Here is a 16,611-nt window from a genome sequence, read left to right as displayed (position 1 = left end):
GTGCATAAGCGGCTAGCCACATCCGCGTAAGAGTCTGTGAATCCTTTCAGGATGGCACGGAACTTTCTCCGGTAAACCTCAGGGGTTAACTGGAACTTAGCAATTATGGCATCCTTGATAGTCTGATAATCGCAATCTTGGTCTGTGGGTAGTTCCGCAAAAGCATCCAGCGCTTTACCAGTCAGCTGAGGCGTCAGGTGTAGAGCCCACTGATCTTCAGGGATGCAGAACTGGCGGCACGCTCTCCGTAAATATAAATCAATGTCCCCGTTTTTCTCCATAACTGGAAACCTTGCTTTGGGGACCCCGGGTAGAGGAATGCCTCCTGCAGCAGGAGTGTTAGGAGAGGCAGACCGCTCGGCCTGTCTCACTTGGGCCAGTTCTAGTGCACGCTGGTGCTGCAGCACTTCTCTCTGAAGCTGGAACTGCTGCTGTCGCTCCTCTATTTGCTGCTGTCGCTCCTCTATTTGCTGCTGTCGCTCCTCTCTTTCGAGCTGCATCTGAAGCTGGAACTGCCGCTCCTCTCTTTGCTGCTGTTGCTGCATCTCCAGGTATAAACGTAAATCCGCGCCAGTCAGGCCCGGTAACAACTGCTGGCTCATAGGGCCCAAGGCAGTGAAGTTCAGTCCAGAGCTGCTTGTTCCTTGCTGAGGGTTAGCAGGAGCGGTGGACATGCTGATATCCAGGGTACCTGCATCACCCGGAGCTGAAGTAGCAACATCAGCACTCCCATAGCTGGCGGTGCTGGGTGACGTTGAACGAAGGGGCAGCGAAGCCTCCTCTGTGGGATTGGAATCCTCCATCGCTTGGCTGTCTCTCTCCGTCAAAGCTTTGATCAGCTGTGATCGATTTTTGTTCAGAATGGCAATGCCTTGCGACTCACACACGGCTTGTAAGTCGGCGACAGACCAACTTTGGTAATTTGGAACTGAATCAGACATTCAGAAAAGAAGAGGAAAAGAATAGGATATAGCAAAGAAAAGGTGGGGAAAATGTAAACCAATCTATTCCTATCAATGTGCACCGTTTTGCGCCCAGAACACAAGTTCCACAGGACAGGATACTAAGTAACCGCTGTCCTATTGTTATGATTGCGCAAAAAGCTGCACTTGTCAGTTCTTTGTGCTCTGATCTCCCAAAAGCGGACTTCTGCCTGGTTTTGGGTTCTGCTATCCCACTAGCTGCCACCAATGTGACGACCACCCGCCAATCCCGTCGTACTAAGCCACAGTTGCCATACAGGTCTCCACTAGAGACTCCTGGAGGCGAATCCACTGTGAGCACAGAAGACGTGTAAGATTGGTTGGTGGGCCCAGAAAGGATGCAATCACAATTGTATGTACAATCGGTAAAAATAAAATTACTGATTTCACGCTGGAAATCAAATTAATTTGCTGCCACCACTCTTCGTATTGAATCGGGGCAAAGAGACCCCGGCTAGCTAATCCTAAAGGGACGAAACGGTTATTTGCAACCTAGCTAGTACATTAACAATTTATAAAAATAACACCATTTGGTAGTATGTCTTCTGAGGACAGCGTTCTTAGCATAGATCAGGTCATCAAGTAACAAGGGCAAAACTGGAACGATGAAATCGTTAGTTTTTATTCTAAAACTACACACAAAAATATATATATTAAAGCTGACAGATAAATATACCGGCCAGGTGAACAGATTGGTTTGGATAGAAATAGTTAGAGGTGGAAGGGAATAGAATGTCTGTAAGTTCAGAATTACCGTGGTAGTGTCCAGTAATAGGCAAAGTCTTTGAAATAATAATCCAAGATGGTGGGGTGCCCGTGTCCCTGCGGGCGGTCGAGATGTTAGACGACGTCAGATGGTAGGTGAAGGACCCAGGACCTGAGTGTGTCACTGTTTTTACCTACTCTGAAGCGGGGAGTGGTTATGACACGTTCAGGTCCAGCCTTGGGTAATTGGAACAGGGGCAGTCCTTTGCCCCATAGGGAGAAAACCTGGCAGAATCTTTGCTTTGCCCATTTCTCCATATCCCGTAAGTCCAATCAAGAAATATAGTAGATATTGATAATCAGTACAATTTTACGCATCATCTGATAACAAATACGACTAGAAGATAATACAGGGTGCCCGAGAACCTTTATATCTCAGAGCGGGAATCTCTGATTTGTCCGCGGGTTTCCTAGAAGGTGGGTTAGGAGAACCAAAACCATCTCTGAAAAGATGGTTCCTTTCCCATTTCCATAACCCATGAAATATTAGGAAAATATGGGAAGAATATGAAGTTTATGGATTGGAGGTGACTTTCAGGTCATCTTTCCTCCTGTACCAACCAGCTGTGTGATAAGGATCTGTCCTTTTTCTTCTGAAGCTCGCTGCCCAGGCTAAAGGTGTGAGACCCCTGCTGGTATTGGAGACACTAGGGCTGCAGAAAGGAAGTTTTTATGAGGTTCTGTCAAGAGAATACCGGATTGATGGGTACTTAAACCTGGCATGGGGCAGGAAGATTCTTTGGCAAGAAGGTGCTAATTGTACCTCTGATCTGTGAGTTACTCCTTTAGTGAAAGAGAAGATTCTTAGTGAAGGCTCTTTTGTCTTTGTGATTGAGAAATATGGCGCATTTGTGATTTCCTAGTATTGCTGTGGATCGCAAAGCGTCACACCCGGTATAGGGGATATGAAGTGAAAACCAGGGGACAGCCAGGATAACGCCATTAGTACCAGCCTAAAGTCAGTGAGTCCACACTTTTTGTCCATAATCACCCAATAGCTTCTAGATGTCCATAATTAGGATTTTTTTTTTTTATCGTGACTAGAAGAAGTCAGGAGCCTGATCTTTTTCCAGTAATCATACATTAGCAAATATAATAATTCTATTGGTTAGTGTGAGCAATAAAACTGTTTTGCAGGTCTGAAAGGGATATGTGGTGTAGAGACATGGGCACTAAGTGTTGATACTAAGTGTTGAGTAAAACGTGAAGGCTGCCTGGTAGCAGAAAATAAAGCACCAGTTAGGTAGTGACATACATCATAGTTGTTTATGATAAAGTCACTTTTGGTATTCCATGAAAAACATTCTATATATGAAGTGCAAGTAGGATCAGGATTTTAAAGGTTTCGAAGAGGTTGACAGGATTAGAAAAATATAACTGCTCTCTTCATAGGAACCACTTCCAGAAGGTGGCGCTAATGAGACAAAATCTCTTAGCAAATTTTTTCCCATGCAGCATTGCCACCAAACTGCAGAGACCAGCAGCATACTGCTGGTCTCTGCAGGGAGAGCCAGTGCCTTTCCTAAGCTGTGTCCAATGTATTTCACTCAGCCAGCCAGAATCCTACTCTGTTCTGATGAGAGGAAACACACTGAAACAGCTGTCCGGGTATGTGGCTTAGCTATTTTAAATTGTTTTGTTCCAAGGCTTGTCAAAAATGTGGACGATGGTGACACTGATGTGATGATTCTCTTTCTCTGGGAAAACCCTCTTTACATATTGCTGTCTTCTAGAAATACAGTCCTGATCAAAAGTTTAAGACCACTTGAAAAATGGCAAAAAAATCATATTTCACACCTCCAAAAAAAACTAAACCCCCCTGAAACAGAAATCCAACTTCCAAAGATGAACTCGGTAATGAGTAGCTCCGCCGTTATTGTTTATCACTTAAATTCGTTTTGGCATGCTTGATGCAAGCGTTTCCATGAGGTGAGTGGTAACATTTCCCCAAGTGGTGAAGACGGCCGCACGAAGACCATCTACTGTCTGGAACTGTTGTCCATTTTTGTAAACTTCCCTTGCCATCTATCCCCAAAGGTTTTCAATTGGATTTAGATCAGGGGAACACGTCAAGGTTAATTTTGTTCTCATCAGAGAATAAAACTTTCTTCCACCTTTGAATGTCCCATGTTTGGTGCTCCCTTGCAAAGTCCAAACGAGCAGGTCTGTGGCGTTCAAGGAGACAAGGTCTTTGAAGACGTTTTTTGTTTTTGAAGCCCTTCAGTCTCAGATGCCGTCTGATGGTTATGGGGCTGCAGTCAGCACCAGTAAGGGCTTTAATTTGGGTCGAGGATCGTCCAGTGTCTTGACGGACAGCCAATTGGATCCTCTGGCTCAGTGCTTGGGACTTCCACTTGACTTTTTTGTTCCATAACCCTCAGGATCATTTAAGAAATTCCAAATGACTGTCTTACTGCGTCCCACCTCAGCAGCGATGGCGCGCTGTGAGAGACCCTGCTTATGCAGTTCAACAACCCGACCACGTTCAAAAAGGAAGAGTTTTTTTGCCTTTGCCATCACATCGTGTGACTACCTGACAGAAAACAATAAATCCACATCTTTGCACAGATTTGGCCTTTTAAAGGCATGTGGTCCTAAACTTTTGATCAGCTGAAAAACAGTCTGTTTCAGTTTATTTGTTGTTTTCATTAAATTGAATGCTCAAAAATGTCTTGTCTCACTCCCATTTCTTCTTGTTGCATGTTGAAGCTCTACTTGGAACCTTGTTAAGATCCAGCCATGCTAAATATGATTTGTTGCCATTTTTCAAGTGGTCTTAAACTTTTGATCAGGACTGTATGTTTCTAAAAGCCTCTTTAAAGGGAATGTGTCATCAGAAAATGACCTATTGTTTAAATCACGTTTTTTGTGTCAAACATACATTTTTGTGGTGTTTTTTCTTTTTCAATGTCTTTATTTATATATTTTTTTAAATATAATCTTGCTGTTTTCACACTGGCCACTAAGTCAAATAATATGTCATGATTATTTGTTATTTATATGTATTTTACTCACTTATATAGCAGTAATATATTCCATAGTGCTTTACAGACATTATCATTGCTTGCTGTCCCCAGTGGAGCTCACAATCTAAGTTCCTTATCAGTATTGTCTATGTGTAGGTTTTCTTCCACACTCTAAATATGGAGAGAACATACACACTACGTACAGATGTTGTCCATGGTCAGATTCGAACCTAGGACCCCAGTGCTGCAAAGCACCAGTGCTAACCTCTGTGCCTGTTCTGTACACATAACTTTGCAGTAGCTGTTCTCATTATCAAAACAGGCAGAAATACAGTGACAGGTAACACTTCTGTATAGATAACAGGATCCACGATTAACAATTGGAAATATTGCTGCTTATCTGCTCCTTCCTGATCTCTGCGCAGGTCACAAAACATGCCTAGAAAACTCTCCCCTCTAACTCAATTGCATCAGGGCCTGCCCATTATGTCTGTGTTAAGATTCTTCCTCACCTACACTGAAAGAAAAGTAAAATGTTTTCTATTGCTCCCTGATTTTAGATGTATTTTGCCTCCCTTTTGATAAGCTGAGATTCTCTTCTTTAAAATTATACTATAAGCAAACTGTAAAATGGATAAACAGGGCACTCACGGATAGCCGAGACCAAGTATTAGAAGCAATTGTTAGCTTTTATTATTACAACAAATAAAGTTGATAAAACAATGTAGCACAGTGTGGCACAATTATAATAGATATAACAATGTATCACAAAAATCAATATCGTAGGTGAGCTGTGGATAGAATATGTTGTAGTCTATTGACCAGCTGAAAAATGTTCAATAATGCGATCTAATTTATCTCCAGTCCAATGACGTTGCATCCGAAAATACTATCAATGATTCATTGACTGCAGTGTTTCAATTGAGAATGGCGGCGTCACGCCGAAGCAATAAAGGTAGCGGCGTCCCGCTCCTGAATAGCTTGCAAAGAAAGATAATCCGTTACCTTTACATCGACCTGTAGTTCATCCGGAAATATCACTTTAAGCCTTCAGATGTTTTGTTCCCAGAATATGCCTTTTGTTGTATTTTAGCACTATTCCATCAGGATATTAAATTCGGCTCGTTTTTTTCCGTTACGGTCGGTTGGTTGGTAACTTCAATATTTCAGTACAGTAATGGGGTGTAGCACCAGACGCGTTTCGGGGTCCAACCCCTTCCTCAGTGGCCACTGAGGAAGGGGTTGGACCCCGAAACGCGTCTGGTGCTACACCCCATTGCTGTACTGAAATATTGAAGTTACCAACCAACCGACCGTAACGGAAAAAAACGAGCCGAATTTAATATCCTGATGGAATAGTGCTAAAATACAACAAAAGGCATATTCTGGGAACAAAACATCTGAAGGCTTAAAGTGATATTTCCGGATGAACTACAGGTCGATGTAAAGGTAACGGATTATCTTTCTTTGCAAGCTATTCAGGAGCGGGACGCCGCTACCTTTATTGCTTCGGCGTGACGCCGCCATTCTCAATTGAAACACTGCAGTCAATGAATCATTGATAGTATTTTCGGATGCAACGTCATTGGACTGGAGATAAATTAGATCGCATTATTGAACATTTTTCAGCTGGTCAATAGACTACAACATATTCTATCCACAGCTCACCTACGATATTGATTTTTGTGATACATTGTTATATCTATTATAATTGTGCCACACTGTGCTACATTGTTTTATCAACTTTATTTGTTGTAATAATAAAAGCTAACAATTGCTTCTAATACTTGGTCTCGGCTATCCGTGAGTGCCCTGTTTATCCATTTTACATTATTTGCTGTATTGAGAGAGTGGTCTCAATTTACAGGAGCACCTGGTGTGGTTTCAGTGTCCTAGTGCGACATTTATAGATTTATTGGACTATAAGCAAACTGTTTATATTCTGGCTACCGTAACCATTTAAAATGACATTACATTGTACATATGTCATTGGCAGTAAAAGGTTTTGTCAATGGGACGGCTCGTTCCTTTAAACTTGTATAGGAACGAACCATCCTATGGAATTGAATTAGATGGCTTTATTCTATTTACACCTGCTCACTGCTGCTATGACGACAGCAAGCAGGTAAACAATGAAAGAAAGGCTGCGCTAGTACGGCGCATAGCCTCGTCTTCAACCAGCTGACTGGCAGGAGTGCCGGTTTTCGGACTCCCGCTGATCTGATATTGATTACCTATCCTGAGGATAGGTCATCAATACATATATCTTATAAAACCTCTTTATTTTTTTTATATGTTTTAGACATTGTATAGGAAACTTGTAGGAAAGTTTTACATTTAAAATGTGTTGTGTTTGCAAAAGATAAAATAAAAAATGTCTCTGTGTCCAACAGATGACTGTATCAACACCACTTTGGAAAATGCGTTATCTCCTTATTATGAAGTAAACTACAACAGTATCACAGATGACAATCATGGAGAACATTCTGCAGCACTTCTTACCACAAATATACCTTCAGTTCTTCGTAGCAGTGATCTATTAATTGATTCCACTAATCACAAGGAACCTTCATTTGTTCAACTACCGATTGTTAACCACAGTACTGGAGATTCAGGGAGTAAATTATTTCCCCATTCTGAATGTGGGAAACATTTTGAAAATAAATCTAATCTTTCTGTTCATGAACGAATTCACAGAGATAAGAATTCATGTTCAGAATGTGGGAAGCATTTTAAAAATAAATATAATCTTTCTATGCATCAAAGAATTCACAGAGATGAGAGACCATTTTCTTGTGCAGAATGTGGGAAAAGGTTTCGCCAGAAATCAGTTCTTTTTAAACATCAAAGAAGGCACCGTGGGGAGGAGCCATTTTCATGTCCAGAATGCGATAAAGGTTTTCACCAGAAATCAGATCTTGTTGTACATCAAAGAATTCACACAGGGGAGAAACCTTTTAAATGTTCTGAATGTGGGAAATGTTTTATGCAAAAATCAAGTCTTCTTATGCATCAGAAAATTCATACAGGGGAGAAACCATTTTCATGTTCAGAATGTGGGAAATGTTTTAGACAGAAATCAGATCTCATTGTACATCAAAGACGGCACAGAAAGGAGGAGAGATTTTCATGCTCAGAATGTGAGAAAGGTTTTCAACAAAAATCAGATCTCATTGTACACCAAAGAACTCATACAGGGGAGAAACCATACTTCTGTTCTGAATGTGAAAAATGTTTTACCCAGATATCAGCCCTTCTTGCACATCAGAGAACTCATACAGGGGAGAAGCCGTATTTATGTTCGGAATGTGGAAAGCGCTTTGCAACAAAATTGTGTGTTATAGAACATCAGAGGACTCACACAGGGGAAAAACCATATGCATGTTCGGAATGTGTAAAATGCTTTAGCCACAAGTCAAGTCTTGTTAAACATCGAGAAATCCATACAGGGGAGAAGCCATTTTCATGTTCAGAATGTGAGAAATGTTTTATAAAGAAATCAAGTCTTGTTAGACATCAGAAGTGTCACACAGGGGAGAAGCCATTTCCATGTTCAGAATGTGGGAAATGCTTCACACAAAAATCAAGTCTTAATGAACATCAGAGAATTCACACAGGAGAGAAACCATATTCATGTTCACAATGTGAGAAATGTTTTAGTTACAAGTCGGATCTGGTTAAACACAAGAGAACTCACACAAAGGAGAAGCCATATTCATGTCCAGAATGTGGGAAATGTTTTAGCCAAAAGTCTAATGTTGTTAAACATCAGCTAATCCATACAGGAGAGAAACCATATTCATGTTCAGAATGTGGGAATTGTTATAACCGTAGATCAAATCTTGCTCATCATATGAAGAAATGCCATTTTACTGTTCAGACTGTAGCTATGGTTTTACCTCCGATATAGTGCTCCCAAGAACACAATAAAGAAAATTTTATCTTCAAAATTGTTTTTTACATGGCCTTTTATCACACAAAATTGCTAATATTTTTATCCCAATGTAGGTTTTTTAAATTCTAAATTAAATGATGCAAGGTGAAACACCCAAAAGGGCAGCACTTGGGTGCGTTAACCTGTTTCGGACATAGGACGTACAGGTACGCCCTGATGTCCTGGTACTTAAGGACACAGGGCATACCTGTACGTCCTGAGTAGTTCCGATCAACGCTGCGCGGTGATTGGAACTGGGTGCCTGCTCAAATTATTGAGCAGGCACCCTGGGACAATGCGCTGGGGGGTCCTGTGACCCCCCACGTGACGGCGAATGCAGCAAACCGCAGGTCAATTCAGACCTGCGGTTTGCTGTGTTTCTGGGTTATTCGGGTCTCTGGGGACCCAATAACCCGGAACAGGATGGTGATCGGTGGTGTGATAATACACCACAAATCACCATCCTGTGATTCTGAGAGGTAATGGTGACATCACCTCTCAAGATCGGCTCTAATTGGTCAGCTGGGCCATTCAAATTACAGCGCTGCACGTCGGAGCTGCAGGGATCATCAGCCAGCACCCCAATCTGTGCCCCACCATCACCAAGGTATTTAGGGACAGGTTAGGTTAGGCAGGGATATTCAGGGAAAGTTAGTGGAAGTTTCTGATTGCATCACCCTAAATCGGGTATCTGGGGTCCACAGCACAACTTTTTTGGGGGGGCGCAAACATTTTTTTTTTTGCGTACGCTGTGGCCGGCACTCTCAGCGTCCGGCCACTGTTAGCGCATCGCACACCCCACCGCTGATCAGCTTTGGACGGCTGATCAGCGAGTTTGAATTTTTATTTGTTTTCAAATTTTTTGCCCTTTTTTTTAGTTAGTTTTATTTTTCTTTGTCTGTTAGGTTTAGGGTAAGTTCGTGAACACCTGTGCCCCCACACACGCACACACACTCCCCTATGGCCCACCGGACGTTCTCGGCCGAGGAGGCATACGCCCAGCTTGTGTCCGAGAGGCCCATTGAGGATGAGGATGACCCCATTTTCCTTTTGTCATCCGCGTCCTCCTCATCATCTAGCGATGATGATGAGCCCCCATGGCAGCGGAGCAAGGGGACCGCCATGCTAGGGACCCTGTGGCCCACACTAGTACGAGCAGCTCTGGGGCTTGTACTAGTTTTTCGGCCCACCAGTTAACTCCACTAGAGCCCCCTGCCGGTGAACTTGTCTGGTATACCCCAGAGCATTTTGAGCCTGCGATTCCTGATTTTGTAGGTCAACCAGGAATCCAGATTTCCACAGTGGGCTTCACTGAATACGACTACTTTAGTCTTTTTTTCAGTGACCACTTTGTAAACCTGATGGTGGAGCAGACAAACCTGTATGCCCAACAATTCGTTGCTCAACACCCGGGCTCCTTTTTGGCTAGGGCCGGTGGCTGGACTCCGGTCAGTGCAGCCGAGATGAGGACGTTTTGGGGCCTCGTGCTGCACATGGGCCTAGTCAAAAAACCTAGTGTCAGGCATTACTGGAGTGGGGACGTCCTCTACCAGACCCCACTTTACAGTATGGCCATGACACGTACCTGGTTTGAGGTCATCCGGAAATGCCTGCATTATTCAGATAATGCAGCATGTCCCCCCCAAGGTGATCCTGCCTATGACCGCCTGTACAAAATCAGGCCGATCATCGATCACTTTGGGGCCAAATTTGTGCAGGCCTATGTACCTGGAAGGGAGGTCGCGGTTGATGAGTCTCTGATTGCTTTCAAGGGGAGACTCATTTTCCGCCAGTATGTTCCCTCAAGGCGGGCAAGGTATGGTGTGAAGCTGTACAAACTTTGTGAGAGTACCTCAGGGTACACTTACAAGTTTCGTGTGTACGAGGGGCAAGATTCCCGTATTGAACCCCCAGAATGTCCCCCCACTCTGGGTGTTAGCGGGAAACTTGTGTGGCACCTTATGCACCCACTGCTAGATAAGGGTAACTTTTATACTAGTATCCACTTGTTCCAGTCCCTTGCCACCAGATCCACGTCCGCTTGTGGGATCGTGCGGAAAAATCAACGCGTCCTCCCAGCCCACCCTCTCCAGGTACCTATCCCCAGGGGTGCGACCCGTGCCCTTACCAGTGGAAACCTGATGCTGGTCAGATATAAGGACAAGAGGGATGTCCTTGTACTGTCCACAATTCACAGTAACGGCATCATCCCTGTCCCTGTGCGAGGTACCGCTGCAACGGTCCTCAAGCCCGATTGTATCGTCGACTATAAATCGGTATATGGGAGGAGTTGATCTCTCTGATCAAGTCCTCAAGCCATATAATGCCATGCGCAAAACCCGGGCATGGTACAAGAAAGTTGCGGTCTACTTAGTACAGGTTGCCTTGTACAACTCTTTTGTGCTGTCCCGGAGCGCTGGCAACACAGGGAAATTCCTCCAGCTCTATGAGGCAGTCCTCAAGGCCCTGATCTTTTCTGACCGGGAAAGAGCAGGCCGGAGTACCTCAGGAACTGGAGGCGCCCGGATCGTCCCTGGCCAACACTTCCAGGTGTGGTCCCCATACTGGAAAGAAGGGACGGACCCCAAAAAAGTGCAGTGTGTCACAGGAGGGGGATACGGAAGGACACCACTACTCAGTGTGACACGTGCCCCGATCATCCGGGCCTCTGCATTGACGGTTGCTTCAGGGAGTACCACACTTCCATGGAGTACTACATTTATAGTCCCCTTCCCCAATTTAGCCACTGACAATCGGATAGAAAAACTATGGTTCTCTGACTTGAGACACTAAAACAAGAACAAACGTTTTTCAAAAATATTATTTAGTGAAACTAAAATAAATAAATAAAAGTAGACATATTAGGTATCGCCACGTCCGTAAGAATCTGCTCTATAAAAATACCCCATGACCTAACCCCTCAGATGAACACTGTAAAAAAAAAAAAAAAAAAAAAATGCGTTTCAAAAAAAGGTATTTTTTTGTCATGTTACATCACAAAAATTGTAATAGCAAGCAATCAAAAAACCATAAGCCCCACCCAAATAGTGCCAATAAAACCGTCCTCTCATCCCGCAAAAAATTAGCCCCTACCTAAGATAATCGGCTGAAACTAAATTAATCTTAGACTATGGAGATACTAAAATGTTATTTTTTTGTTGTTTATAAAAAGATAATATAGTGCAAAACATAAATAAATTAAAACAAAGTAGACAAATTAGGTATCGCCGCGTCAGTAAGAATCTGCTCTATTAAAATACCCCATGACATAACCCCTCAGATGAACACGGTCAAAAAAATTAAATAAAAACGGTGCCAAAACAGCAATTTTGGGGCAAATTTTCCATTTTAATCCGTTTTTTCCCAGTAACAAAGCAAGGGTTAACAGCCAAACAAAACTTAATATTTATTACCCTGATTTTGCAGTTTACAGAAACACCCCATATGGTGTCGTAAAGTGCTGTATGACCAAATGGCAGGGCACAGAAGGAAAGGAACGCTGTATGGTTTCTGGAAGGCAGATTTTAATGGCCTTTTTTTTTGGGCACCTTGTCCCATTTGAAGCCCCCCTGATACACCCCTAGAGTAGAAACTCCATAAAAGCGACCCTATCTAAGAAACTACACCTCTCAAGGTATTCAAAACTGATTTTACAAACTTTATTAACCCTTTAGGTGTTCCTCAACAGTTTATGGCAAATGGAGATGAAATTTCAGAATTTCTATTTATGGTAACCTTGCCTCACAAAAATGTAATATAGAGCAACCAAAAATCATATGCACCCTAAAAATAGTCCCAACAAAACTGCCACCTTATCCCATAGTTTCCAAAATGGGGTCACTTTTATGGAGTTTCTACTTTAGGGGTGCATCAGGGGGGCTTCAAAAGGGACATGGTGTAAATAAACCAGTCCAGCAAAATCTGCCTTCCAAAAACCACACAGCGCACCTTTCCCTCTACACCCTACCGTGTGCCCGTACAGTAGTTTACGGCCACATATGGGGTGTTTCTGCAAACTACAGAATTGGGGCAATAAATATAGCATTTTGTTTGGCTGTTAACCCTTGCTTTGTTACTGGAAAAAATGGATTAAAATGGAAAATGTGCCAAAAATGATCCAAACATGAAGTAGACATATGGGGAATGTAAAGTAATAACTATTTTTGGAGGCATTACTATGTATTATAGAAGTTAAGAAATTGAAACTTGGAAATTTGCCAATTTTTCCACAACTTTGGTAAATTTGGTATTTTTTTATAAATAAAAATGATTTATTTTTTTTACTCCATTTTACCAGTGTCATGAAGTACAATATGTGACAAAAAAAATATATCTCTGAATGGCCTGGATAAGTCAAAGCGTTTTAAAGTTATCACCACTTAAAGTGACACTGGTCAGATTTGCCAAAAAATGGCCTGGTCCTTAAGGTGAAATATGGCTCAGTGGCGTCTCTAGCTTTCAAATTTTTGGGGGGCACACTAGTGGCCAGAACAAAAGTAGGAGGGGGGGGCAGCTATAACAACGATACATTTACACAAGTACGCTTAGAAATGCTGCGATACTTTACCCAATACCTAAAACCGCAACAGAAAAGTCCTGCTGTCTGTGGTTTAAAAAATAAATTAAAAAAAATCACTCCGATTTCAACATGTCCTAGCTGCCTGTGGATGACACTTTTATAGGGAGGGGGATCTGTGGATGACACTGCTATGGGGGGGGGATCTGTGGATGACACATACCATATATAGCATCTTATGCTATATGTGTCATCCACAGATCCACCCCATGACACTGTCATCCACAGATCCACCCCATGACACTGTCATCCCCATTTCCCCCTCTATAACAGTGTCATCCACAGATCTCCCTCCACGCGGCTCAGGGTGTACATTTGATATTTCTAAACTGTAATCCATATCCTGCAGTAACTTTAAATCCGGATTCAGCGGCCGCTCATCTCTACTAGTACCTTAACCTTACACCACTCGGCTAGCTTCGGTAACAGGGCAAGGCTACAGCCTACAGGCACTGCCTGTTAGTTGTTACCGAGCGAGTGCTGATTTCTGCAGGTCAGAGCATACGGATTACAGTTTAGAAGAAATGTACACTCCTGGGAGCGGTCCAGTAGCGGATCCAGAGCCTGGTCTCGGGAGGGGCACTTCCAGATTATTTTCTGTCCGCCGCCACAGAACAAGGGTGCTTATAGAACAGACTACACAGTGTATAGGTATACTGTACATTGTGTGGCACAGTGTAGCGGTATACTGTACATTGTGTGGCACAGTGTAGAGGTATACTGTATATTGTGTGGCACAGTGTAGCGGTATACTGTATATTGTGGGGCACAGTGTAGCGGTATACTGTACATTGTGTGGCACAGTGTAGCGGTATATTGTGTGGCACAGTGTAGCTGTACACTGTACATATCTGTATAACATAAACATATTTCACATGAAAACTTACAGTTACTTGGCTAGGCCCTTGGGGATCTCGGACGCCACTTCACCACATTGGCCGAGGGCTCGGCGGAGCTGATGTTGTGTTTCATCCTAATGAGAAAGATTTCATAATTAGGATTTGGAGAAGGGGCAGAAGAATAGCAGAGCAGGGAGAGGCTGGTGCTGCTACTAGGGGGTCATACCATGGGTGAGTAATAAAGCCCACCATAATGCCCCCCCAGTAGAAATAATTCTCCTTATAATGTGACAGGGCAAAAAATACCCCCTTGTAATGCCCCAAGTGTGAGCTAATGTCCCCCATAATGTGCCAGTATAAAATACCCCTATATAGTGCCCCCAGTAAATGCCCCCATAGTGCTCCTCTCCCCCCTTCCTCCTAGTAGCCCCCATAATGTACCAGTATAAAATGCCCCATATATAGTTCCCCAGTAGATGCCCTCAGTGTCCCCCATAATTTACAAGTATAAAATACCCCTTCTTAGTGCCCCCCCGTAGATGACTCCATAGTACTCCTCTCCCCCCTTCCCCATAGTACCCACCATAATGTCTCCCAGTATAAAATGCTACTGTACAGAGCCCCCCATATAAAATACCACTTCTTTGTGGCCTCAGTAGATGCCCCTATAGTGCCCCCACCACGTGCCAGTAACAAGAGCCCCCATCACGTGCAAGTAACAAGAGCCCCCATCACGTGCCAGTAACAAGCCCCCGATCATGTGCCAGTAACAAGCCCCCCATCACGTGCCACTAACAAGCCCCCCTATCACGTGCCACTAATAAGCCCCCTATCACGTGCCACTAATAAGCCCCCTATCACGTGCCACTAATAAGCCCCCCATCACGTGCCAGTAATAAGCCCCCCATCACGTGCCAGTAATAAACCGCCCCCCAATGTTCCAGTAATAAGCCGCCCCCCATGTGCCAGTAATAAGCCGCCCCCAATGTACCAGTAATAAGTCCCCCAATGTGCCGATAATAAGCCCCCCCAATGTGCCGATAATAAGCCCCCCCAATGTGCCAGTAATAAGCTGCCCCCCCATGTGCCAGTAATAAGCCGCCCCCCCAATGTGCCAGTAATAAGCCGCCACCCCCAATGTGCCAGTAATAAGCCCCCCCAATGTGCCAGTAATAAGCCACCCCCCTAATGTGCCAGTAATAAGCCCCCCCAATGTGCGAATAATAAGCCGCCCCCCCAATGTGCCAGTAATAAGCCGCCACCGCCGCCCCCCCCCCCCCCTCCCCCCCAATTTGCCAGTAACACTATTGTAAAAAAACAAAAAAAACTCATACTTACCTCCATGTCAGCAATGCGATGCAGGCCTCTTCCGGCCTGTGTCCCGCGCTGTATGGCTCAGACGGCGCGATTACGTCATCGTGCTGCCTGCGCTGGCCTCTGATAGGCTGCTGGCCTAGTGCCTGCAGCCTATCAGAGGAAGGGACATGCCTCTCCCTCCCCTGCACCGCCGCAGCACAGGCCGGCAGATGACTGGAGATGAGCGCAATAGAAGCGCTCATCTCCCTGGCTGTGCCTGACTACGGCGGCTCACTTGTGGGGGGGCACATGGGAGGGCACAGCATGATGTAGGGGGGCCGTGGCCCCCTCCCCCTTGGCGACGCCACTGTGTGTCCTTAAGGAGTTAAGGGAGGTGAGAGGCACCCAAGTGTCACAACAGACCATTCAAAACCATTTACATCAGCGTGGTCTGTGTGCTAGGCGACCTACAAGGGTACCTGACCACACTAGCAGGCATAGCAAACATTGTCTTGCATGGGCCAGGGAGCATCTATGTGGGATGAGGGACAAGTGGGCCTCAGTGCTGTTCACTGGTGAAATTCGTTTCACACTGAGCAGAAATAATGTCCGCCAACGATGTTGGAGACGTTAAGCAGAGTAGAGCTCTATGCATCAGCTACTGTTGTCACCAGACGAGCCTTTGGTGGTTGTGGTGGTGTTACAGAGTGGGCAGGTGTGTCTAGTCAATACAGAACTGCCCTACACCTTGCGAATGGTACAGTAAGAATCCCATACTACTTGAATAACATCATTAATCCAGTCATTGTGCCTCTGCATGAACAACACAGGCCTAATTTCATCTTCATGGATGACAATGCACCAGCTCATCGAGGTTGCATTTTTAGGGAAAGGCTGCTGGAGACTGGGGTACCTCAAATGGAGTGGCCTGTACATTCTCCAGACCTGAATCCCATTGAAAACCTATTGGATCAACTGCGTTGCCATATAGAGGCTTGTAACTTTGTTCCCCAGAACCTCAATGACCTGAGGGCCAACCTTCAAGAAGAGAGGGATGTAATGCCTCAGCAGACAATAAGTCGACTTGTGAACAGCATGAGACGTCATTGTCAAGCTGTAATTGATGCTCAAGGCCACATGACAAGTTGTTGAGACATTGATATTTTGGTGGGGGTACCCACCACTGGTGTTGGCTTTTGTTTCAATAGATTGTTTGAGATGAGGAAATCACAATTGCTGCTTCTACTTAAAT

At 44.2% G+C, this 16,611-nt stretch overlaps 1 protein-coding gene across 1 annotated transcript in view; it reads left to right on the top strand.

Annotated features, from left to right (window-relative positions):
- LOC122942101 (zinc finger protein 252-like) overlaps positions 1-16,611 on the top strand; it is an 81,359-nt gene that overhangs the window by 28,931 nt on the left and 35,817 nt on the right. The window contains exon 7 of the mRNA XM_044299597.1: positions 7,108-8,623. Coding sequence (XP_044155532.1) covers positions 7,108-8,623 — 1,516 coding nt within the window. The remainder of the gene's footprint in view (positions 1-7,107; positions 8,624-16,611) is intronic.

Source organism: Bufo gargarizans, chromosome 6 (assembly GCF_014858855.1).
Source record: "Bufo gargarizans isolate SCDJY-AF-19 chromosome 6, ASM1485885v1, whole genome shotgun sequence".
NCBI lineage: Eukaryota > Metazoa > Chordata > Amphibia > Anura > Bufonidae > Bufo > Bufo gargarizans.
Note: the sequence above shows the minus strand (reverse complement) of the source record. Positions and strands in the feature narration are given on the sequence as shown.